At 36.2% G+C, this 26,343-nt stretch overlaps 1 protein-coding gene across 1 annotated transcript in view; it reads right to left on the bottom strand.

The window, feature by feature from the left end:
* Positions 1-1,812: 1,812 nt before the first annotated feature.
* The window catches only part of LOC131689215 (serine/threonine-protein kinase meng-po), a 67,237-nt gene continuing 42,706 nt past the window's right edge, over positions 1,813-26,343 (bottom strand). The window contains exons 2-6 of the mRNA XM_058974153.1: positions 7,178-7,602; positions 7,006-7,105; positions 3,486-3,668; positions 3,314-3,421; positions 1,813-3,258 (exon numbers count right to left, since the gene is read on the bottom strand). Coding sequence (XP_058830136.1) covers positions 2,103-3,258; positions 3,314-3,421; positions 3,486-3,668; positions 7,006-7,105; positions 7,178-7,520 — 1,890 coding nt within the window. The 5' untranslated portion in view covers positions 7,521-7,602 and the 3' untranslated portion in view covers positions 1,813-2,102. The remainder of the gene's footprint in view (positions 3,259-3,313; positions 3,422-3,485; positions 3,669-7,005; positions 7,106-7,177; positions 7,603-26,343) is intronic.

Raw genomic sequence — 26,343 nt, 5'->3', positions numbered from 1 at the left:
CTAGCTGAAATATGGGAACACTTGGGGTTTTTGATGTTCCTGGAAGTGCTGGGAACTCCTTTTCTGAGCTCAGGTTTCAGAGACCAGGAACGACTTGCTTCGGTTTTGCACCAGTAGTTATTGTAGGGGGGGGGGTCTTGAAGAGACACTTTCGACGACGAAGCTTGGGAGAGGAAATGTTCCTCCACTTTCTATTGCTTCTAGGCATAGCAGATGTTCCCTCCTGGGGTTCATCACAGTCGCCTTCGTCAGTAGACGAGTTGATATAGATGTTCGTAGAGGCCGGTGGCGTAGCTATTTTTACCATTTCTGCAAAAGAACGCTTAGAGCGTCCCTGAAGGGAACGCTTAAGATTCTCCTCACGCTGCTTGTACGCGGGACATGTCAGAAGATCTTGTGGGTTTCCTGCAAAGAAGAGACACTTTTCGACATCCCTTCCGCAGGAATCATCCGCACCGCATTGCCCACAACGGGCCTTATTGCTGCAATAGGAGGCTGTGTGTCCCAATTGCTTGCAGTTAGTGCAGTTCATGACCCGGAGCACAAAGAGGCGAGCAGGTAGACGAACCTTGTCAAAGAGGAGGTAGTTGGGTAGAGCAGAACCAACGAAGGTCACCCGATAAGAGTCTGAGTTGACGTATGTTTTTTGCCCGACAGTTGCGACTGATGTTGAATGCAAACCTTTGCACTGCAATATCTTCACTGGCTTAAGCATGATGTCTTTGAAACAGCCAGTCCCATGTTTCAGCAAGTCCTCGCAGCTCAGACTCGAATTGGAAACGACCCCACAGACTTCAACCCTGTTAGCTGGAATATACACTCTGTACTCCTTCGTAAAAGGTCCATAGCCAGCAATATCATTTCCCTGATTAAAACTGTTTACAACCACCCGGAGCTTATCAGGGCGAATTTTCGATATTTCTGTCACGGCTGAATACCGATCCGTCAGATCTCGAGAAATCTGCAATAGATTCAAACGCTTTTTGTCTTTTGTCCGGAAGAAGATCGCGAAGGGCCCTGTTGCCGAGCTTGGATATACTGTGTCAACTTTGTTTCGACGTCCATCTCACCTTGAGATGAACCGCCGTCATTTTTGCACGGGCCTTTTGTCCAGTGCACGTTAGTAGGAGAACCAAGAAGGACAAACGTAAACTAATACTTAACGTGGTTATGTAACGGTATGCATACGGCTTACTAGAAGAACACTGCTTCACTAGTCACGGGCCGGCTAACGGTACTCAGAAACAGAAACACAAAAGAAGGGAAAAATACAGAGTCCTCGACGAGGTGGAGAGTGCACAAGATAACCTTCAACGCGGATTAGCACTATTGTTTGTCGCTATACAGTGCACGGACTGGCAACAAAACACGTGTGTCTCGATCGAGCGTTCGAAAACGAACGGGGTTCTAGATGCTGTTTTACAGTTGTCATTATGTCATAAATTTGGCAACCGCTTGTAGCTCAAGTATTTGTATGGAAAACTCTGTTTGTATTGGTTTGTCATAGATGAGTCGGCAATTTGCAGAGTAGAGGTGTGCGCCGCGCCACCGATTTCAGGTAAAACGCCGGCGTGCAAATGAAACTTATTTATTTTAACTATCAAGGTTTATGTATCTTCTTCTAGTACGAATCAGCTCATGAATATGTGCGAAAATTACCTGTCATATAAAATGTATGCAAATATCTGGAAAATATACATACATACACCCCGCGCCACACATTCTTCCCGAAAAACATCTGGTCACTTATGCCATACCGAATCATTTACCATCCAAGTATGCGAGTCGTGCGAAATTTTCACAACAAATCCGTTTATTTTTACTATCCGAATCTACATTTGTTTATAAAATAACAGTCATAAAGTCATGTGCTCCAAAAGTGCCGTGATTGATGATGTAAAGAACACACAGTTGAACGAAACGAACACCGGTGCGGTTGTTTCAAACAACAAAGAACACTATCCAATCGTAGCCTTTTCTGCTTTCTCTTCTTCTTCTCGTACTGTTGACTTAATCCACATACAAAAGAAAACTAGGTGCATAAAAACGGTGCGCGCGAGTAAATCAGAACATTTGAAACCTGCCAGCTGGTCTACTGTAGATCACTTCCTTCTAAAAAAGAACCTATCATACGGACTGTCTTTGGTGGTTGTCGTGGTGGTGGTTGTGATGTTTTGCCTCCCGTTGATCGCGCTCAGGCGTTCGTTGGAGCCCTGATCCAGCTCGAGATCATCAAAGTCATTGGAAAACTCACGATCAACCAGCTCGTCGTCCTCTTCGTGGGTAGTGTTTTCCGATTTGATCATGGCGGAACGTTTTGATAGGGCTGGAGATCGTTTGGTCAACGCGGACATTTTACCCTGTTGTTGCAGTTGTTGTTGTTGTCGGCTACTGTCGACAGATCCTCCATAGCCACTGTCTCGGATGGTGTGCTCTGAGTTATTTGTTCCATTGTTCCGGTGAAAACCGTTCACTTCTGGAACAGTTACTGCTGCTATGGAATTAAATGCCTTCATCAAGCCTTGGGCACTCGGAGCACTATTACTCGTTGCTAAAGGGTTGATCGGAACAGTTTCGTCGTAGAATCGTGCCGAGTTGAAATTGCTGCCATTTTCCTGTGGTTGTTTGGACGCATTCTGGTTGTTGTTCCTATCGTTCTTAATTTGTATAGACTGGTTGACCGCTACCGAGCCCATCTCGCTGGGGCTCACTTGGACAGTTCCCGTCCTAGGATCGATGTGCTTCTGTGAAGCGTCTTTAACGGTAGTGTTGATCTTCTTTTCCGCCCGCTCCATTGCCGCTACCGAGGAGACATGACCAGGAACCGCCGTTCTAGAAGCGGTAGATGTCGGAGTAGCCGATCCAGAGTCATCCTCTTCTTCCTCCTCCATGATCACCGAGGATTGGATCCAGTCGCGGATCCTATTTTTCTTTGCAATACGATCGACCGTAGTTTCGATGCCACATTGAGCCAAAGTGGACAGGAGCCGATTCTTCTCTTCAACACTACTGTGAAACGAATACATGGAGGGACACAGTTCATCAGGTTCATTTTCGGCCATTTCTTTTTCTGCACTCTTTGCGAGCCACCTATCATCCAGATACTTCTGCACATCGCTCAGCGTCTTCAGTCGTCGTTCTCGCCGAGGATCAAGAAACTTTTTAAAGATTTTGCAAGCCCTTGCCGACAGCAGCTTGAACAGCTTGGGGCATCGTTTCATTGGAAACGTCAGTGTGGCATTGTGCCACTGTTGATATCTGAAAGCGAAATACGTTATTCAGCTGTGATACAGTTCTCCTGTGGACAACTCACCTGTAGAACCGGGGATCATCTGCGGAGGCTTTCTGCCATGGCAGACATCCCGTCAGGCATACGAAACATACAATCCCAAATTGCCAAACATCGTGTGCAGTATCAGTCCTGAAAGTCATCGAATTGTAAGAAGATTAACATTTATCTTTTAAAAACTCGGATATGTACTCACTTGTATTTATCATCAGTTTTCACCGTTAGCACCTCCGGTGGGCTGTACGGTAACCATTCATTCCGCCGCAGAACCTCTTCCCCAATGCGGCGTGATTCACCAAAATCGCACAGTTTAATGCGAGCAAAATCGGAACGAAATACCAGCACGTTGTCCAATTTGACGTCTCGATGGATGAGTTCCCTGTGGAATTAATCAGAGATTAAAAATTAATAGGTACGAAAATTTAAAAGAGCAATGACAAGAAAAATGCAATAAGAAACAAGAAATAATATATTCGAAATAAAAAATAAGATTAAAGAATTAAGAATTTAGAATTAAGAGTTAGGAATTGGGAATCTGGAGTTAGGAATTAGGAATTATGAATCAGGAACTAGGAGCTAGTAACTAGAAGCTAGGAACTAGGAGCTAGGAACTAGAAGTTAGGAGCTAGGAACTAGAAGCTAGGAACTAGGAGCTTGGAGCTAGGAACTAGGAGCTAGGAACTAGGAACTAGGAGCTAGGAACTAGGAGCTAGGAACTAGGAACTAGGAGCTAGGAGCTAGGAACTAGGAGCTAGAAACTAGGAGCTAGGAACTAGGAACAAGGAGCTAGGAACTAGGAGCTAGAAACTAGGAGCTAGGAACTAGGAACAAGGAGCTAGGAACTAGGAGCTAGGAACTAGGAGCTAGGAACTAGGAGCTAGGAACTAGGAGCTAGGAACTAGGAGCTAGGAACTAGGAGCTAGGAACTAGGAACTAGGAGCTAGGAACTAGGAGCTAGGAACTAGGAGCTAGGAACTAGGAGCTAGGAGCTAGGAACTAGGAACTAGGAGCTAGAAACTAGGAGCTAGGAACTAGGAGCTAGGAACTAGGAGCTAGGAACTAGGAGCTAAGAACTAGGAGCTAGGAACTAGGAGCTAGGAACTAGGAGCTAGGAACTAGGAGCTAGGAGCTAGGAGCTAGGAACTAGGAGCTAGGAACTAGGAGCTAGGAACTAGGAGCTAGGAACTAGGAGCTAGGAACTAGGAGCTAGGAACTAGGAGCTAGGAACTAGGAGCTAGGAACTAGGGCTAGGAACTAGGAGCTAGGAACTAGGAGCTAGGAACTAGGAGCAAGGAACTAGGAGCTAGGAACTAGGAGCTAGGAACTAGGAGCTAGGAGCTAGGAACTAGGAACTAGGAGCTAGGAACTAGGAGCTAGGAACTAGGAGCTAGGAACTAGGAGCTAGGAATTAAGAGCTAGGAACTAGGAATTAGAAATTAAAAATTAAGAAATAGAAAATCGAAATACAAAAATTCGAAAGTTTATAAATTCGTGGATTCGATAATTCGAGTATTCCAAAATTCAAAAATTCGACGATAAGAAAATTCAAAAATTCGAATTTTCAAAAATTTGAAAACAGGAAAATTTGAAACTTCAAAAATTCAAGAATTCAAAAATCACAAATGCAAAAATCAAAGATTCAAAAATTCGAAAATTCAATAATTTCAAGATTCGATGATTCGAAAATTTGAAAATTCGATAATTCGATGACTCGATGATTCGATGATTCGATGATTCGAAAATGCAAATATTCGAAAATTCCAGGATTCGAAGATTCAAAAATTCAAAAATTCGTAAATTGGAAGATTGAAAAAATTGGAAAATTGAAGAATTGGAAAATTGGAATTCGGAAAATTCGAAAATAGAGAATTCGAAAACTCGAAAATTCGAACATTTAGAAATTCGCGAATTCAAAAATTTGAAGATTTGAAAAGTCGAAAATTCAAACATTCGGAAATCGAAATATTGAAAAATCGAAAATGGAAAATCGAAAGTCGAAAACTCGAAGAATCAAAGAATCGAAAAATCAAAAAATCGAAAGATCGAAAAAACGAAAAATCGAGAAATCGAATCTACAAAACGAAAAATCAAATTGAAACATCGAAAAATCTAAAAATCGAAATATTGAAAAATCGACTATACGATAAATCTAAAAATCGAAAAATCTAAAATCGAAAAACCTGTAAACCAATAAATCAAAAAATCCAAAAATCGGAAAACCAAAAAAACTAAAAATTCAGAAATCGAAACATCGAAAAATCGGAAAATCAAAAAATCAAAGAATCTAAAAATCGAAAAATCAAATTACCGGAAAATCGAAAATTTGAAAAATAAAAAAAATCAATGAGACGAAAAATAAAAAAAATCGTGAAATCGAAAATCAAGAAACAGGAATCAAGTGTCAAGAATCCAGAATCAAGAATCAAGAATCAAGAATCAAGAATCAAGAATCAAGAATCAAGAATCAAGAATCAAGAATCAAGAATCAAGAATCAAGAATCAAGAATCAAGAATCAAGAATCAAGAATCAAGAATCAAGAATCAAGAATCAAGAATCTATAAACAATAATCAAGGTCCAAGAATCAAGAATCAAAAATGAAGAATCAAGCATCTGTATGTAATCTGTAAATCATAAAACAAAAATGCAAAATAGAATACCGAAAATGGAAAATTACATATTAGAAACAATCGAAGAAACCTAAATATTCCAAAAAATCAATAATTGAGAAAGGAATAAAGAAATTCGGAAAAATTAAAAATTTAAAAATTAAACAAAGCAATCAAGAAAAACAAAAGAGGCGCAAAAAATAAAAAAAATATTAAAATGATCCAGAGTTTTGTTAACTTCGAATGAAAGAAAATAAAATAAAAACGAATATTAAAAATATTAGAAAAGTTCGTATTAAACGAACAAATAGAAAAAAAAAACATTAATAATTGAACAGCTCTAAAACAATCTATAAAGTTGCTAAAATTCATAAAATCCACAACACCGTGAAATTAAACAAAACTGCACAAAATAAAAAAACTAAACATTGAAATAGGTGACAAAATTTGAAAACGATAAAATAAAAAAATCGAAATTTACGAACAAATGGACAAGCAAACAAATATATGGAAAAATCGAAAACGTTGAAATATTCGAAAAATTGAATAAAAAACAAAAAAGGCAAAGACATCAGTAACAATGGCAAAGCCTAAAAAATTGAAACATTCGACTAAATCAAAGAATCATAAAAAATGTAAAATTAGAGAATCTAAACAATTGCAAAAAAACAAAAAAACTAAACGGTAAAAAAATAAAAAAAATTAAAAGGTTTATTAAATTAAAAAATAACGTATCTAAAAATTTGGAAACGTAAAAGAAACGAAATATCGCAATTTTCGGCCGGAAAAGTACAGAGAATTTAAAAAAATGAATAAAATCTTAAACACAAGAATAGCGGAAAACCGTAAATTTCTATAAAATTGAAAAATTTGAAGGAATAGAACAAATAAATTTTTTTGTTGAAAGTAAAAATCAAGAGACGGAAAAATATTAGAAATTGAAATTCGATAATCGAAAAGACTAAATCAACACGCGAGGAAGAGATCGTATGAAATTTGTAGGAGAGTGCGAAGTCTGAAGCTTTGACAGTAGAGCTCAAGAACCTGTATTGGCAAAACATGTACCGAATTGAACATTCACTTACAGTATTCTTCAAAAAACACTTACTTCTGGTGCATATAATCGATAGCAGAAGCCAGCTGCCGAGCGACCCTCTTCGTATGTAACTCTCCTATCCCACTGTCCGAAACATTTGAAGTCAAATCGCCTAAAACAAACAAAAATATTTTCAAACGAACAATCATCTATTACCCAGCCTACTAAGCAAAAATTCACCCACCCAGTGGCGCATACTCCTGCGTGAACACGTAGAACCCGGCCGTCTCGAATGCCACATCGTACGTGGTCACGATATTCTTGTGGTTACCCAGATGCAGGCTAAAATGAAACTCCTTGTAGAAATCCGTCAGCGACACGAACGGTTTCGGTAGCAGCTTCAGCACCATCTCCGTATCGGTGGCCCGATGTTCGACGAGCAGAATCTTACCGAACCAGCCTTCACCCACGATCTGCAGGATGTCGAACTCATCGGAAAGGGTGACCTTGTCCAGCTCGAACTCGCGGATCTTGTGAATGTTCCCGTTGGATTTCCTCCCAGTGGCCGTCGATCCGTGTCCTGCCATTGTTTCATTTGGCACTCACAAATGGCGGCGGGTGAATTGATTGCTGGCTGACTGCACGACTTGGGTAAGCCGCGGCGTCGATCTAAAATTTAAAAAGAAAAAAAAATCAGACATGAAATGTGGTGAGTAATTAGAGGTGAGTTATTTTTGGGTTTCTAATCCCGTTGATTGATGTGGCATGAAAATCTTGGCATACGTGTGAATACGCAAATAGGGGCTCATCGGTTGACGTTTTAAAGGCTGCATTTGCTCAGTTTGCTCACTTTGTAGTTGAGCAATCCTGGAAGCTTGAACAGTTTGTGATATAGGGGAATTGTGGGAAAAACCGACACTGTGGGTAAAACCGACACCCCACAACTTTTCCTAGAAATCAAATTTTTATTCATTTCATAATGATACATTATTATTAGTACGTTAATGTAGAGCATTTGAAGAAAAATTAGATTTACGTTAGTGCGCCGAATGTCATAAAAATAAACAAAACATACGACAGCAGCGTTCATACTCGTCTGGATGTAAAATTTCGTTGGTAGATTTTAAGGTTTTAACCGAACAAAAGCTTTTCAAATCAACCCATTTTTTAGTACCTATTATTATCGGTCTTTCCTATGATCAACTAGGTGCATTGAAGACGAGTTTGAGAAATTCAATATTTTTAATTGCTTTTATAAAAAAAATTGCGCTGTTGGGGTAAAACCGACATACTGTTAAGATGGTTGTGTTTACTTGCAATTCATTACAAAAGGCTGGGGATCTTTGTGACACTTCAATTACACTATTAGCACACTATAGTAATAGCTGAAATAAACAGAAATACTTTTATTATGTTTATTTCTCTTTAAAAATCAAAAATTGGAATTTTTGCTTATCTGATTCTATCGAAGCTTTTGCTATTTCTGCAAAAAGCTCATCAAACCGAATTTCTAGTGTTCTCTTGGTTTGTCATAGACGAACTTTATCACAATGAGACAATGATATTATGTATACCCCAATAGATCGTTGATGATCAGAGTCCGAAAAATCAAATCTGAAAAAGATAGTTTTACTAAGAAGTGTGTGTGTCACTTATAAGTGAATGAATCCAATTAGCAGAACGTAGAACGCTTGCAAATCTTCTCTTACGAAATAAAATGACACTGGAAGTTGCAATGATGTGCGCAAGGATTATTTGGAAATACTCATATCAATAAATAATCCTATAGCATAAAATACTCTTATTTATAGTACTACGCTTTCGAACTTTCTTCCCTCACTACATGATGAAGCAATAAAAAGCACATATTTGCATGATACATACTCACACTTTATTAATCACGCATATATCTAATTTTTAATAAAGATAAAGATTGTAATAAAGTGGAGAGAAAATAAATTAAAGAGGGTGTCGATCTTACCCCAATAGGGTGTCGGTTTTACCCGCAGTGCCTACAAAAAGTCACTTTGTTTTCCAAGTTTTACAATCAATAATTTTTAATGAAATTAATTTTTCGAAGCGCTGAAAAAATTAAGTCTTGTTAAGAATTTTCTGAAGAAGAATTGTGCATTAAAATTATAATTTTATTGGTTTTGTGGCAACTTAGAAAAAGTGTTAAGCTTAAGGTGTCGGTTTTAACCATAATTCCCCTAAGGGACCATTCATAAATTACGTAACGCTTTTAGGGGGGGAGGGGGTACGACAAGTTGTGACAAGTTGTGACATAGGGGGGAGGGGGTGTTAACTAGATCGTTACGTAACATGTTTTCATCGAAGAAAGTTTTTTTTTCTTGGAATTAGTTACGTAACAGGGGAGGGGGGGATGGAAAAATTTGTGACAATTTGTTACATAGGGGGAGGGGGGAGTCAATTTTGGGCAATTTTTGCGTTACGTAATTTATGAATGGTCCCTAAAGGATGTTTTTTTGGCGTTTTTTTACCTATTGGGCTCATTAGACAGCTGAGATGATATTTGATCGTAGTTTTCTTAGTTGTTTCAGTTTTCATTACAATCCCATCAAAAATCTCCAAAAATGGCGACGACGAAATAGTTAACGTATCCCCATAAGCAATTCAACCAACCTATATTTTCATTTTTCGATACGATTGGTCTATTGAGTATTGCTAGTCATGTCCAACTTCTCGTAATTTTTGTCATTTTACTCTTAAGAATCACTTAGTTCTTTAGGAAATCAATTCTTTAAATAATCGGATCTTCGAAAAACAGGTTCATAGAAAAAAAAACCTGTTTTAATCCACCTAGTGGTGCAATTGTGCCTTTTTTATTCAATTCGTTTATTTGATAAGGCACGTTTGCGTTAGCTTAAAGGTGCCATTTTTTCTCTGTTTTACAATTTGAATTGCTTAAAACTAGGAGGTTACACATTTATTATAATTTTGTTTTTATATAATGAAACTGAAGGAATTTTACAGCTAACTTATACATATACAAGAGAGGATAATATTCGTAAGATTAGGGGGGGGGGCGGTTCATTTTGTGTGTTCTTTGTGTAGCAATGCACTTTATGATTTTTAAAAGGGAGATTGTTGGAGCAATTAAATATTAACTAAGGGGAACATTTTACAAGCTTATTAACTAGGAGTGGTCCAATTTTATTAAGATTGGAGGGATTAATTAGGGCTATTACTGTTGGTACTGTTGGGCATTTCTGAACGAGATTAAATATTGATCAACTAAAACTAGAAGATAGGGGGGCACCTAAATTTTGGGAAGATATTCAAGGGGGGTGAAGTCCTACATCTGTGTATCAGAGACATGGGAGAGAAGGTGGACAAGGCTGACAGAGGGGGAGGGGGATATAAACTTTCAGTTTCCGGCATCAGGAATCAACGGCCAGGATTACAGATTCGGACGGATGCATCATGTATTGGGACGCCGGGCGGTCTTCCTCGAGCCGACAGGGCTTCATCCAGACGATTTCGAAGTACGGCTCAGATGCGGATCGGCAACACACCGCGTTGCGCGTGTGATGTATACTAACTACAGTTTCTGGAAGACCAGAATTTTATGTTCTCAATATATATTCACAAAAATACGTAGAAATACAGAAATTTAACATTTTTAGCAAAAAAGCACTTTTTTTCTATCCCAATATTCAAATACAAAAATCGATAGAAATTGACAGGTGCAATTCCTGGAAGCACAAAATTTTAAACTCTCGTAAAAATTACAATAATTAGGGCGAATAAAGAAATTTCATGTAATCAACAAATATTTCAATTCAATGCAGTGTGCTATAAAATTTTATGTACCTATTCGATGGGCTACAAACTATGATTTCCTGTAGACGCCAGCTATAATTACTGGGAGAAGAAACTTTGAAAAACAAACTTTTAATTTTAAAAAACAAACTTTTAAAAGCGAGATAATTCTCTTAGAAGATTCCCAAAGTTTTGTTGTTGTATACAAACCAGTGGTGTGCAATATTAAATTCAGTTGTCATTACTGTCTGAATTTACCGAAACCAGCCTTAAGTTACCTGAAGTTTCACGCAAAGCATTTAATTTTATGCGTCTTAATTATTAGACCAAAGTATATTAGTCCAATTTAATCGAACACAATGCTTAAAAATAAAATAAGTTTGCTATATAACTCATGTCTTACCAAATAAAAAAACATCTTTGTATTTGGTCTTACTATCATTTTATAAAATATAAAGTGATCAATATCCGTTTCACTTCTTTAAACGGTTTGACCAAAAAAATGCTCCATAAGTCAAACATTGATACATTTACCTTGAATCCTGCTTTTCAACATAAACAAATATATTTAATGATAAAAAAATTGTTTTGATTCGATTATCCAGATGATTCAATTATCCGACGCGAAAGTTACGGATAATCGAATCTGGCCTGTATTCAAAAAATCATTCTTCAAAAAATCGATTCTACCTACAACAGATTCTTCACAAAACGATTCTTTAAATAATCGATTCTTCATAAACACGATTCTACAAAAAATCATTATCGATTCTTCAATAGATCGATTTTCTCATAATTCAAATGTTTCAAATTAATTCGATGTTTCAAATTTGCGAGTCTTCGAAAAATTTATTACATATTTAAAAAAATTGATTCATAATAATCGATTCTTAATTAAACGGATTTAAAAAAAATCGATTCTTCCCATAATCGATTCTTCTAAAATCGATTCTTCATTGAAAAATGATTTATTAAATGATCGATTTTTCAAAGTATCGATACTACCTGTAATCGATTCTTCACAAAATCGTTTCTTCAATGAATCGATTCGTCAAAAAATCGATTATTCAAAAAGCGATTCTTCGAAAAATCGATTCGTCAAAAATGTATTCCATTCCAACCCATCAACCCTCCCGCAGTTTGACGTTTAGGCAAGTTGCTTGAAACCACCGTGTATGGGATGATGTCGCCACCATAGACTGCCGTCCACTAATTGTGATACGTTACATTTCTATGCGAAAACATACTTTTCTGACGCCTTCTATGAGCTTTTTTTTCCTTATTCACAGTCGGGCGAGATAATCAAGATAATCATTTGAAAACAGCGTAAAAATTTAAGCTGGACACAAAGTTAATTCGTCTTAGGGCCGATTTCTTCACCCTCGCTTAACTTTTAAACCAGGTTTACCAGTACGTTTAAACCTAGCTTAAGTGCTAAGCGAGGGTGAAGAAATCGGCCCTTAGTAGTTCCTTCATAAAATGCTTAAAAATAGTCCCGAGTGTAAAATACAAAATGCATGCTTTGATTTGAGTGCACTTCTGGTGTGACCCATTTTTTCTCCAGTCGTCCTTGCAACATAATGTGAAAATTTGTTGTGAAACATATACTAGAAGAATTAGGTTAATCCTTAAATACCTTTAGCTTAACGATTGTCATTTTTACTTAGCATTTACAAAGGCGCGATTGACGTCGTTTATTTCAAGGAGTTTTTATTCTCAGGTGATTAGATCCTTAAAAACGCCGATCAGCCATGTTGGTAATAGAATCGACAGCCAACTACATTGTTTACTAGTTCTCTTCATATGTTTGCTTGGATTTCAGTGGGTAAACAAAGTTGTTCGCTGTCATTTTTCTTCCCCGCAGTCTGCTGCACGCTTAATTGCTTTTGTGAAAGTGAATATGGTAACTTGTGTGAAAGAGTGCGTAAACATTAATCGGTTAAATCGTGTGAAATACTTTACTTTTCGTTGAAAACTTTGTGGGCGCCTATTGCCAATCGAAATATCATTCAGATAAGTATAGTGTGTAGTCATACAGACTATTATTGTTCTGTGATTTTCAGATTTCATTTCGCTGCGGCTGGCTTTATAAGCTTGCCCGCAGTGGAAGACGCAGTGTTATATTATTCTTTTGTATTGACCCGCTTCTCCAGCTGTAGTTTAATTTGCCTATAATGAGCGGCCTGTGTGCAAAGTGTACGAGCACGGTGAGTCTCGCCGAAGGCCTTGTTGTATGTCTTTTTTGCGGTGATAAATATCATCAAAAATGTTCCGGGTTAACAAAGGCCATGGTAAATTGGGTGGCTGATAATGCAAGTCTTTGCTGCAAGTGTGCGAAGTGTTTATCAAATCAGTCTTCTGGTGTGCAGGATGTCAGTTCGATATCCATTGAGTTGAATAAGAAGATGGAACAATTCGCTTCCATTTCTGAGTCTCTCACTGATACCCGAAAAAACATCGATGCACAGATAAACATCGCAGTAGAAAACGGAATAGAAAAATTGATCAGGTCTTTCAACCTCTCTCTCGAGAGTAAATTGGCTAGCTTGGAAAACAGTGTTGCCAAAAAGTTGGAAGATTTGAAAAGTTGTTTAAATGAAAATGTTAAGCGTGAAATTGAATTAGTTGGAATGAACAGAAAGAGGAATTTTAGTAATAGGAAGGTTCATTCTGAATCTGACGGGAATCCCAGTAGAAAAAGAAAAATTTTGACGAATAAAGAAGATGAACCGATGTTAATTGAAATAGACGATGATGGAAATAATGACGAGGTTTTTGATAAAAATAGTAGAATTACTTACGCGAATGTTTTGTCGGGAGCTACTGGGACGAATAAAATTAGAACTAGAAGTCAAACGAAACGTAAGGCTCGCCCGGTCATTGTAATTAAACCAGTCGAGCCGTTGCAATCGAGTGACGTCACGAGGAATGAATTAAAAAATAAATTAGATCCAAAGGTGCACAAAATTAGCAACTTTAAAAACGGTAAAGATGGCTCGATTATTGTGGAGTGTGCAACTCGGGATAATATTGAATCGGTGAAAGAAAACATTGTAAGCAATCTGGGTGAAAAGTATAATGCTGTTATACCGATACCCGGTAAACCGAAGTTGAAAATAATGGGGATGAGTGATCGATACTCTGAGGAAGTTTTCGTTGACTTATTAAAGAATCAGAATGACGGCATTCCGGTCGATTTTGTTAAAGTTGTTGCCAATTTTGAAAATCCACGCTTCAAATATAACAAATACAATGTTATAATTGAAGTTGATAAGAACACTTATAGCGGCTTGATGTCAGCCCGTACGGTGAACATTGGTTGGGATAGGTGTTCTGTTTTAGAGGCCTTTAACGTGCTGCGCTGCTTCAACTGTGGAGAATTTGGTCATAAGAGTACGGGATGCGTTAATAAAGAAACATGCTCCAGATGTAATGGAGCACATAGAACATCTGAATGCTCGTCAACTGATTTTAAATGTGTAAATTGTATAAAAAAGAATAGTGAACGCAAAATGAATTTGGACGTAAACCATGCGGCATTTAGTAAGCAGTGTTCAGTATATCGGAGACTGCTAGAATCTAAAAAAAGCAACGTTTTGTTGAGTGAATAGCAACTAACAAACGGGAGGCTGTCTGAAATATTATGTTTAAATATAGCTGGGTTGTCTACAAACTTTGTTGCAATGCGACATCTTGTAGAAAACAAACGTCCATTGTTGGTTTTTCTATCAGAAACACAAATTGTTGATGCTGATGCATTTGATCAGTATAGCATTCCGGGTTATAAAGTTGCTTTTTACCTATCTCATTCCAGACATACCGGTGGAGTTGCTATTTACACCAAAGAATCGATTAAATTCAACGTTCGGTTAAACGAAGCAGTTGATAATAATTGGTTCTTGGGTATATCAGTTGAAAGAGGCATGCAGATGGGAAACTTTGCAGTAGTATACCATTCTCCTAGTTCTAGCGATCGACGATTTTTAGAAATTTTAGAAAACTGGTGGGAGAATTTCGTTGATTTAAGCAAACTTAATGTAATTTCGGGCGATTTCAATATTGATTGGCTCAACGATCAAAATTCGAATCAGTTTTTCAATTTCAAGCAAACGGTTAGTGAGTTTACAAGAATTTCCAGACACAGTAGAACATTGATAGATCACGTGTATTCCAATTTTGATGGGGTTTATTCGTATGTAGAGGCCGATAGTAAAATTTCAGATCATGAGACAATTTCAATTTTACTGGAGAATGAACCAAACCGTGAGGAGGATAAAGTTAAAATTAAGTGCTGGAAAAGATATTCGAAACAAGCCATGTCTCAACTGGTTTCGAGAAGCCTGGATTTTACGGAATTGAATGGAAATTTGGATAACAAGGCAGCTGTTCTAACTAATGTGTTAAAAGAGTGTACAAATAGTTTAGTTTCTCAAAAGTATGCTAATTTAAATAACTCGAACAGCTGGTACTCTTTAGATCTTTTGCGCCTGAAACGTAAAAGGGATAAAAAGTACAAGAAATTTTGCAGAACTAATAGTGAACGTCTTTGGAATCGGTACACACACGCGCGAAATATTTATTCACGAGCTTTGAAAAAGGCCAAATGTGAGTACATTCAAAGGAAGATCGATCAACATCAAAACAACAGCAAAGAGTTATGGAAAATCCTAAAGAATTTAATTAAACCTAAACCTAGTTCCTCGCAGTCCATAACTTTTAACGGGGTAGAAGAACAATCTGAGCAAATAATAGCTGAAAAATTGAACAGTTATTTCGTTAACAGTGTGCAACTGATCAATCAAAGTATTGAGCTGGTCAGTGAACCTGCGGAAATAACACAGCCGATTAATATTAACTGTAGATTTGATGGATTTCACCCAATCACTTTTGAACAATTGAAAGATATTTGTTTTTCTTTGGGAAAATCGGCTGGTATCGAGAATGTCAATGCAAAAGTGATACAGGATTGCTTTCATGTCATCGGACACGATCTGCTGGACCTTGTAAATGAATCGCTACAAACTGGGCACGTGCCGACAGTTTGGAAGGAATCACTTGTGATTCCTATTCCCAAAGTTACTGGGACGGATAAAGCCGAAGAGTACCGCCCCATTAACATGTTGCACACATTAGAGAAAATTTTAGAACTTGTTGTTAAGGGCCAGCTGATGAGTTATTTGAATAATAATAATTTGCTAATTCCGGAGCAATCGGGATACCGAGAGGGACACTCTTGCGAAACCGCTTTGAATCTAGTGTTAGCAAAATGGAAAGAGAAAATCGAGGTTAAAGAGACTATTTTTGCTGTATTTTTGGATCTGAAACGCGCTTTTGAGACAATTTCGAGACCATTACTTTTGAAAACTTTAGAGCGATTTGGTATCGGAGGGATAGCGCATAAGTGGTTTGAAAACTATTTATGTGATAGAACTCAGAAAACTAGTTTTAACGATTTTGTATCTAGTCCTCTCGGCAATCCTCTTGGAGTGCCGCAAGGTAGTGTCTTAGGTCCTATTTTATTTATTATGTATATAAATGACATGAGGCGAGTTTTACGATTTTGTGACTTAAATTTGTTTGCTGGCGACACTGTTCTGTTCATTGCAGCTAAGGATATAGATGAAGCCGTGGCGCATTTGAACGAAGATTTGCATTCCCTTGCTCGTTGGTTAAAATTTAAACAATTAAAGTTAAATGTTGCTAAAACTAAATATATGATCATCTCTTCGGCTAATACTAGGCCTGACGTTAACGTTGAAATAAATGGTGAGACTATTGATCGCGTTAGTGAATTAAAATATCTTGGAATAATCATTGATGACAAGTTAACCTTTAAGTCTCACATCGACAATGTCATCAAAAAGATTGCTAAAAAGTATGGTATATTGTGTCGTCTGAAAAATGATTTAACAATTAGTAGTAAAATTTTATTATATAAATCTATTGTTTCACCACATATTGACTTCTGCCCATCCATTTTGTTTCTTGCCAATCAAACACAAATATTGAGGTTACAGCGATTGCAAAATAGAATCATGCGATTAATTTTAAAATGTAACAGATACACTTCCTCTAGTTTCATGCTAAGCGCATTACAATGGCTCTCTGTGAAGGAAAGAATTTATTACTTAACAATGGTGTTCATTTTTAAAATTATTAATGGAATGCTGCCTCGATATTTGTGTGATCGAATTGAAAGAGGAAGTGATGTGCATAGGTACAACACTAGAAACGCGTCGGATGCAAGAACACCAAACTTTTTATTTAGTAGATCACAGAACTCCTTGTTGTACAAGGGAATAAGCTTTTTCAATTCGATGCCTAGGCATATTAAACGTGCAGCAACATTAGCGGAGTTCAAAACACTATGTATTTCACACGTAAAATCTGCTTTGTAGACAGATTTTTTGAATTTTCATATTTTGGAGTTATTTGAATAACTATGTAATACCACGAAGATTGTATTTTTTCTATTATTTGCATTTAGTCACACTAAGTTATTATATTCGCTATGATGATGATGGATTTTTGTTAATTGTTTATTAAAGTTATTAAAAAATAATGAGATGTCTACAAAAGTCTGAGCCACGCGCGCGCTAAGCAGATAGAGACTAACTTGAAATCGAACATGGTGACCAGCACTAAAAGCTCATCGGGTTGAATCGAAGCTTTTAGACTTTTGTTGTGATCAGGGTCTGATTTGATGATGGAGTTGTTTGCTCGACAATAGAGTTAATTTCGGTTATTGCTGCGATAGTGGTAATAACGGAGTTAGCACGTTGAGTATGGGGCTTGATGATTCCTTCTGATAACTACTAGATATCGGGTTCAATTCCTGATCAATCAAGGATGTTCTCGGATAGGAGTATCCCTTAATTGCCTTGGGTTAATGGTAGGAAACTTTTAATAAAGGGGTCTGATGTGGATGATATAACTCGACCGGACTCTGCACTGCCACTAGGCTCGTCACTGCTCACCTTAGCAGGTGGTAGTACCGATGCCTTGGTCAGGCGGGAGGAGTCTTACAGAGAATTATCGGAAATGGAAGCTATTGGGTTCAATTCCCGATTCTATCAAGTATCTTCCCGGAATGGAAATTTTCTTGATGGACCCTGGTTGTTGGCGAAATATTCGAAATGTATCTGGTTACGTTCTTTTGAAGGAAAGGCTATGTCTGCAAATTGAACCAGTCCGTTTCTTTTTGTTAACTGGTTTTGTTATGGATCAAAATATTAATTATCTTTTAGATAAATCGTTCAGCTCACACCTTTGTGGGGGTATGAGGTGGGACCATCATCATCATCATAAAACTCACTCCTTATCTAGTTACTAGTTCTAGAACTCTAAGCAACTTGGTTTCTTTATTTCTGACAGCATATCATCAAACTGCTAGACACTGTGACATTTACGGTGCAAAGAATAATTACACGAATTTCCAGAAAGAACGACAGCTCGTTTTTATCGGAGAGGGAGAAAAGTAGTTTAGTTACATAGTATGCTATGTTTACATTGCAATATAAATATTAGTACCATACCTTAAACCTAAATAAAGGTGTCCGCTAACTAATTTGCGCACCGCTTATTTGCATGCCATTGATTTCAAAAATTTATTAGGAGCCGGTGCATTATTTGTATAAAAAACGTGTTTAATCCACCTAACAGTGTGATGAGACATTTCTTATAACTCTTATCACTCTCTTCGGATATTATATCGTTTGAGAACATTTAGAACTTGATGCTTCGCGATGTTTTGATAACACATACTACATGGGATAGTGGCAGAGAATCGCTCAAATCAGCATAGGACAACATCAGTGCTAGAAATCTCAAACCAAATCAATGGGAAAGCGAAAAAATGGCCCATAAAATAGACATACCAACGAATTATTGTTAATGCTATGTTAATAAAATATCTATATTGGTGTGGGAAAACTGAATTTTCCTAAAAGCGAATTTTTTTTTTGAATCGATTTGAAGTTTATATTTTACTCAAATTTCCAACACGACTGAGAACTAAGAAATCAACGCTTTTTCTTGAAAAGGGCGATACTAGCAGTGATACCATTCAAAGAAAATCAACAGTGATAATTTCCAGACTTGGTTTTATTTCATATTTAAGAACTATTGTGTTTTTTGACATCCTAGATTGCATGATTCAGTGATCGAAACCCAAAACTTCATAAAGTATTTGAAATTATTAAATTAAAATTTGTTTTTGCTATTGAAATTTACAAAATGATAGTATCGCCCCTTTGGCGATTGTTTACTTTTTCGGTCCCACCTATCAGCATTGAAGTATCGTTCTTACGTTTTTTTACAATAACTACCGTTCTACACCACCGATTTCGTCCGGGTTTTTTTTCAATAGCGATCATTGTTACTATTTACAGCTGGTATCAGCTTGATAATCCTAAAAAAATACGAAAATGACAGTTTCGCTTCTAAACTGCTAGCAAAAAAAGTATCGCTCTGTTTGTTTGCATTGAACGTGGAGGGAGAAACTTTAAGTAAACAAACAAAAATTCAGTTTCGCCCGTTGTATTTTTTGCTGTAGTTTAAGAAAGCAATATCGTAGAATCCAAATTTTTAGGTTAATTTGTTGCGTTTCAAAGCCCTCATTCGCATGTATGAAAAAAGCCTTATGTTTACATTTGTAAGTATCGCCCTTTTCACAAAAAAGCGTTGAAATGAAATCGCACTTCCTGATATCACGCTATCTCTGAAGTTCCAAATTTTACTTCGACATCGACTTTTTCTAAAGGAAACTTCCTAGTAGTATCCTTGATTTGAATTATTATCGCTAATCCTAATGTCACAGAACAAATAAAATCCTCTCGAAAACGAACCGTTTGGGAAAATCATCATCATTACTTTTTCATTTTCACGAAACTTTTCGATAACCTTCCGTCACTTGCGTTAATGCACTGGGTGCACAGTGCTCTGAAAATCTAGCGAAATCGTCTTAGGGCACCAGCGGGTCTAATTCAGAGCTATCTGCGCGGCGAGCTAAATCTGTAAAGAATACTAAAAATTAATTTCTATTCCATAATTTTCAGTTCAGCAATTCGAGAAATCGTGCTCACCGCAAGCCATGAAAAATAGACTACGTTGTGAAGCGATGGTCACTATTTATTAAAGAATCACGGTTAAATAAAAAATAAAACTATTAAAAAATTTCAAATAGTTTATAATTTTCACAAACTTATTAGGAAAGATTGTTTAATAAGCTTTCCTAATATTGTGTAGGAAAAAGCTGAAAATTTCAGTATTTTTTCTATCTGCAACATATAAACCCTTGAGTATACCAATTAATTGGTATCCGAATTGGAATAGGTTCGCCAAATTTTGGAAGAAGTCTATAAAATAACCCCTTGAAAACTCCCTAAAAATTGTTGTAGTTCGATGCGATAAAAAAAATCTCCAAAAAAGAAATGTACCTATTAATGTGAAACACAACGAATAATACATACAATAAAGACCCATTTTATCAGTCTCATGGTGTATTTTAGGCTGACAAAATGGGGACATTGACTAAATCGGGCAATTTTTTTTCTTTATAATAAACTGAAGCTGTTAAAATATTCTTCTCGTCCCTTTGTTGTAGTCTGGTAACTATTTCTGATTATGATGATCTTTTTATTTTCCATTATTTCGCATATCTTCGTGATAAGGAAAACATGCTCCAGAAAGGATTTACTCGTATTCAGTCTTGTTCGTCTGCTAGAGCCCATCAAACATATATTCATATTTGGCTGATAAAATCGGGGTTTCAATGTGTTATAATAGATATTCAGCATTCGAAGAAGTTTCTTGTGAACGAGTGTAGAACGACTTTGTTTCTACTTATTTGAAATCAGCGGCGTAGCCAGAAATTCGGTTTGGTGAAAGTCGATCATACTGTCCAAACGGCATAATTCCGAAACCGTGATTTTTTAAGTTTTAAAATTATGCAGAATTAATTTTTCAGAAAATAGTAACAGAGTTCATGAATAAAATTCACCATACATACTTCTTGGACGATATACCGCCAAAATTATTATATAAAATGATGCGCTGTTTAACGTTTGTAAAACTCATCGAAGATACTAAACCTCCGAAATTGGCGGTTTCAAAATGATGTTATCTTGACCTTAAATTACTGTTTTTGAACATTTGACCTATACATATAATTGGTCATACAACAAAAATCAAATGCTCATCAAAATCGATCAGAACCTGCTAGAGTCGAATGGAAATCGTCATTTTTCATAAATTTCTCTACATTCGGAAAGTGTTATCCTCGTTATTAATCATATTACGTTTTCGTCTCAACTCGACGCATTCCAAAAATATAAACCTGTTTTAATCCACCTAGTGGTGCAATTGTGCTTGTCTCATTTGTCCAGACTATGATTCCATGGCTGGTTATGTTCAATACAAAGGTGGAAATGAATATTACATGTTCAGTACGATATGCACATACATACAATGGATCGACAGCCACGATCTTGAGATACTATGTGATACTGAAACATCGCTTGAAACCAGCGGCGGATCATGGAAAAAGATCCGGGAGGTCCGGGTTCGACCGGACTTGTTAAAATTTTTTGAACTAGTTTTAATTTTAAAGTAGCAACCCCTCACTGCATACTCCCTCCGGGCCGGTATGATTGACGATTTTTAGAGTGATTGCATAACCTTTCTATATGAGAAAGGCAAAAATGTACCAAAGTCCAAACAAGTCAATTTTTGTCAAACATCTCAATGTTTCATGCATTTTAAATTCATTTGGCATCAAAAATACAAATTTGATCTTGAAAATTTTTCCTTTCAGTTTATATGGGAATTTGCTGTGTAATTGCACTCTTCAACTCGTAACTAAGGAACCGGAAGTCCAGTCAATAAAAAATTCAATTGCAGCCGATGGGAAGGTTGTACCTTTCATTTGAGACCAACTTTGTGCAAATCGATCCAGCCTTCTCTGATTAACAGAGGTCATATTTTTTCCACATACACACATACATACACACACAGACATTTTCCGATCTAGACGAACTGAGTCGATTGGCATATGACACTTGGCCCTCCGGGTCGGGATTAGATTGACGAATTTTAGAGTGTTTGAAAAAGGCAAAAACATTTTTAGCAAATGTTGAAAGTTATACATTTTTTTGGTGAGCAGTTCTATGTTTCATAGACATTAAATCAATTTTAACTTCACTTACTATTAAATAAAGACCCTTATTACAGTACATCGCTACAAAAACGAGCTCAATTTGAAAATAAATCTGAGGATTATGATTGATTACAGAACTCTGGAATTTTCTATTGGAATGTTTTCAGGCAGGAATTCGATATTGATGTTATCAGACAACTGTGAAATCAAGACCAATAGATCAGTTACATATCAGGACCCCATTCCAACAATTTATCAAAAGTCCTCATGATGTTTACAACAACAGGTAATCAATCTACGGATCAGATAATTGTTATTGTAATATTGAATTAAATCAGTCTGCATCAATAAATTTTCAACTTCAATCCAATTCTTTTTTGTGTGGTGGCGGGGGGGAGTTGTATGGTGTTAAACCCCAAAACCTTCTCTTGGCTACGCCGTTGCTTGGAGTTATTGACTTCGCTTTTCATTTTCCGATATGTTTCAGATCGATCCGATGGTCATAAGTTAGAAAAATTGCAGTCAGAAGGTTCGCACAAATGAACATTTTTGTACTGATAAGTTATCAAGTTCCTTCCAGACAACTTGGAAGTGTTCGGTGATTATTTCTAGCGGTTGTAGATAGTAAAATGAAATACAAAATTCGTTTTATCGAAATAATGTTTGGCTTATTTCAATGGATTATTACTATATTGAACAATAAATAGGCGACAAAGAGTAATCAACAAACAACAAGCCATAACTTTTAAAGTATTCAAAATAGATATTTAAAGTCTTTAGCAAAGTTATTCGCAAAAGTAAGAGCTACAAATTTGCTGAAGCCATCATTTCGATATAATCACTTCCAAGAAAATTTGTGAAAATATCTCACTCATAGGGGGATTAATCAGCAAAAGCACAATACCAAAAGAAAGGGCATATTACCTTCATAAAATTCTCCGAAGATACTATTGACCTAAAATAAGCCGTTTTGGCGTTAATAATAGATTACATGTTTTTGGTCATATTTCTGGCAATGGGAAATGATAAAAATCTTTCGTCCGCATTTAATGTTAAATATCTCTTTTGATAATAGTCCGATTTTAACAATCTATAGCTTGTTCGAAAGGTATTCGTTGAAGCTGTCGAAAAACATATAAATTGTTAATCTATATTGTCAATTTCGACAGATAATTGCAAAAAATGCCATTTTTACGCATTCAAACATTCATATCTTGGAAACTAAACATCAGAATCAAAAACAAATTCATAGCGTTCATACTGTTTTTTAGTTCTTTCATTTAAAATTGGTTTGGATAAGATCGGTTCAGCCATTGCTGAGAAACACGAATGAGAATTTGTCCGTTACATACACACACACACACACACACAGACACACACACACACACACAGACATTGTCCCAAATCGTCGAGCTGAGTCGATTGGTATATAAGACTCGGCCCTCCGGGCCTCGGAAAAAATCTTGAAAGTTTGAGCGAATTCTATACATTTCTTTTATAAGAAATGTAAAAAAATTCAAAAAACATTAACAAGAAAATTTTCACTGTGGACAAGTTCCCTTTTTTTACAGAAATAAGTCTTGAATAAAGATTGATCCGCCATTTTAGACCCATAGACCCAAAAAAGTGGTTACAAGGATTTGTATACGAGCTGTCAAGTTGTTCTCCCACTGCAATCCATTCTCCCTTTCGATTCTTTGTAAATTCGTTTCTTCGTATAAACGTCAGCATATTTTTCTGGACAACTTTATTTAGTCATCGATAGTATACTTTTCTATCCCGTTTCTTCTGCTGTAAATTTTATGCATAATTATGCATTGGATGTATTCGGTCTATCCACTCATTCAATGCTTATTAGAGGTATATTAGACTGGTTCAATTTTTGGCTATTAGCTCCACCAGGCTCTACCGATTCCTTTTATGGCCCTTGGTAATTGTACAAACTTTGGTACCGATTGGTTGTGTCTACGGACCCTACAGAAATTTCAAAGTTTATATGGAAATTAATTTGGAAAATCGATTAACAATGAAAATAAATTCTTAAAAAATCACCTCATCAATCAATTAATGAGAACACTATATATTTCTAAAGGTATTCTTCTACTGAACATATTCGTGGAACATTGCAAGTTTGTGAAAATTCGCTGGGGAAAGTTAATAACTAAAGAAGCTGCTTGACTTAAAAACAAGTGGATTTTATTAATAATCGTAGCAGCCCTGTTTGAATAGCTCTATCGTTATAAAAATGTAAACTAGACTTGCCATTTATCGCTCGCATATGGCAGATGCAGCTAATGATAAAATGAAAAGATTTTAATAAGAAATATGTTGGAAAAGATTTCCGAGCAATAAAAGCTCCAAAAATATTAAATATAAACAAAAACAATACATCGCGGAATTGGTGAAGTTTTATAAAATTATCATAACACGTTTGTAGCGCAAAATTGACCCTAAAACTGTTCTACTTAAATTAAATAAGTCATAGAAGCGTTTCGACTTCGTCTCATCAGAAACCGACAGTAACTTATTGTCGAAACAGATTAACGCCAGTTTGACGCTAAATCCCTAAAACGGAAGCACACTTTGTGCTTCAATCGAATGACTGGTCAAATGTGATGTCCCGTCCGAGCAGAAGTTATGTTTATGCCGATGAGACACAGTGAAGCCGAAACTTGTTAAGACTGCGCTCATTTATTCCGACATTAAGTTAGTGTCGGTTTCTAATGAGATTAAGTCGAAACGCATCCATGATTTTGTAAAGTTGGTATGTATGCCCTTTACGTACAAAGAGTAGTTTCTTCAAAAAAATGTCCCTTGGGGAGAAATTTTGGTGCTTACCCAATTTTTTCTCCTTAGGAGGAAATAAAGCATAGTGCTATTTAAATTATTTCTCAATTTGGTAGACCAAAATTTGTCAAATTTTTTTAATACTTTCTTTTTGGATTTGTATATTTTACTGTGAAAATTTGACAGTACAGAAAGTATTATAATACTTTCACTACTGTCAAATTTTCACAGTAAAATCTACAAATCTAAAAAAAAGTATTAAATTTTTTTTGACTGATTTTAGTAGGTTTTACTTGAATCGCCATTCAAGTAGGAAGCTGATATTAGTTGCTCTTATAGTATTGTAACAATTGAAATCGGTGCGCATAAAAATTATATCTCGAACAAATGGATGCTCCTTTGTGTAAAATTGCTTTTAAATTTTATTATGGAACAATGCATACGGATAACTAATTAAATTTGAATTGATGTTCTACCATAGATAAAAGAAACCCGAACAAAAATATATTTCAAAATTAATCTTAGAAATATCGTTTTATGTTGTGAATAGCGACGTTATTATCAACGCTAAATCCGTTACTAATTCATTCACCTAAAAGTGCGATATTCATTTTGAAATAATTGAAATTCATTCATTCATTGAAAAACTAGTATCATCAAGATTTAAAAAAAAAATGTTCTAGATCCCCGATAGATAATTTTAAAGTTATCCTCAGATGAAAGAGGAATATTTAAGCATTCTATTAGTCAGTACTTCAGTAACACTCATTTTTTGTGAAATTATTGTGCTACCGGAGACACCGTGAACATGTTACTTTTCACAGGACATTTTATAAAAATGCATGCTGCAAATATTTAGCAAAGGAGACATTTGATGTTTTCAACGTGTTGACCTTTCCAGTTTTCTATTCTATTTCTATTCTAACCCTTACACAGCCAGTATTGAAAAGTATCCTGGAAAACACTGCAGGTATTCTTTAGTGTTTTTCTTGTCAACATTAATATTTGAAACATATTACAATATGTCGCAAATATTAATACGGCCAGGCCTACTGTGCAGAGTTGGGTTTGAAGATGTTTCAATATTATTCGGCAATTGAATTATTCATTTAATGAACAATTTAACCAACGAATCGTTTTGAAACTTGAATGAGGAAGAAACGAGGACAACCGTACCGACCGTTTCAGTTTATGGGGGTTATGATAAAACGTTGGGAGTGACTTTGCTAAGAAGGTTAATGTCACTCCTTTGGTCCTTTGGGATGGGACAGAGGTATTTACACCTTGCCCAGGCTCATTAAGCCTAGGTTAAAGCGCCTTTACTCGCTCTCCTCCAAACTAATGCTAACTTCGGTTCTAGAACCGAGTCGTTCTAGGCTCACTCTAATATTGACAAAAGCCATATTAAAATAACAGTTCAGAGCGAACCTAGAGAGACAATGATCCAAAAATAAAATCAGCATTAGCATGCACCTGTGCTTTAAACTTTCATTGTTCTAAGGAGACAATTTCGAGAAAAAAATATATGTGATTATTTCCTAGTTTTAGTATTTAAGTATATATAGATTGGAGCATGGCAGAATGGTTATTTTCGTTCAGTTGATGACTGACAGAAAGGAAACAAGTGAAACAAAAAGATGATTAAGTTATAGAAATTATGAGCTAAAAATAAAATTCTCGGATGT

This window comes from Topomyia yanbarensis, chromosome 3 (assembly GCF_030247195.1).
Source record: "Topomyia yanbarensis strain Yona2022 chromosome 3, ASM3024719v1, whole genome shotgun sequence".
NCBI classification, from domain to species: Eukaryota; Metazoa; Arthropoda; class Insecta; order Diptera; family Culicidae; genus Topomyia; species Topomyia yanbarensis.
Note: the sequence above shows the minus strand (reverse complement) of the source record. Positions and strands in the feature narration are given on the sequence as shown.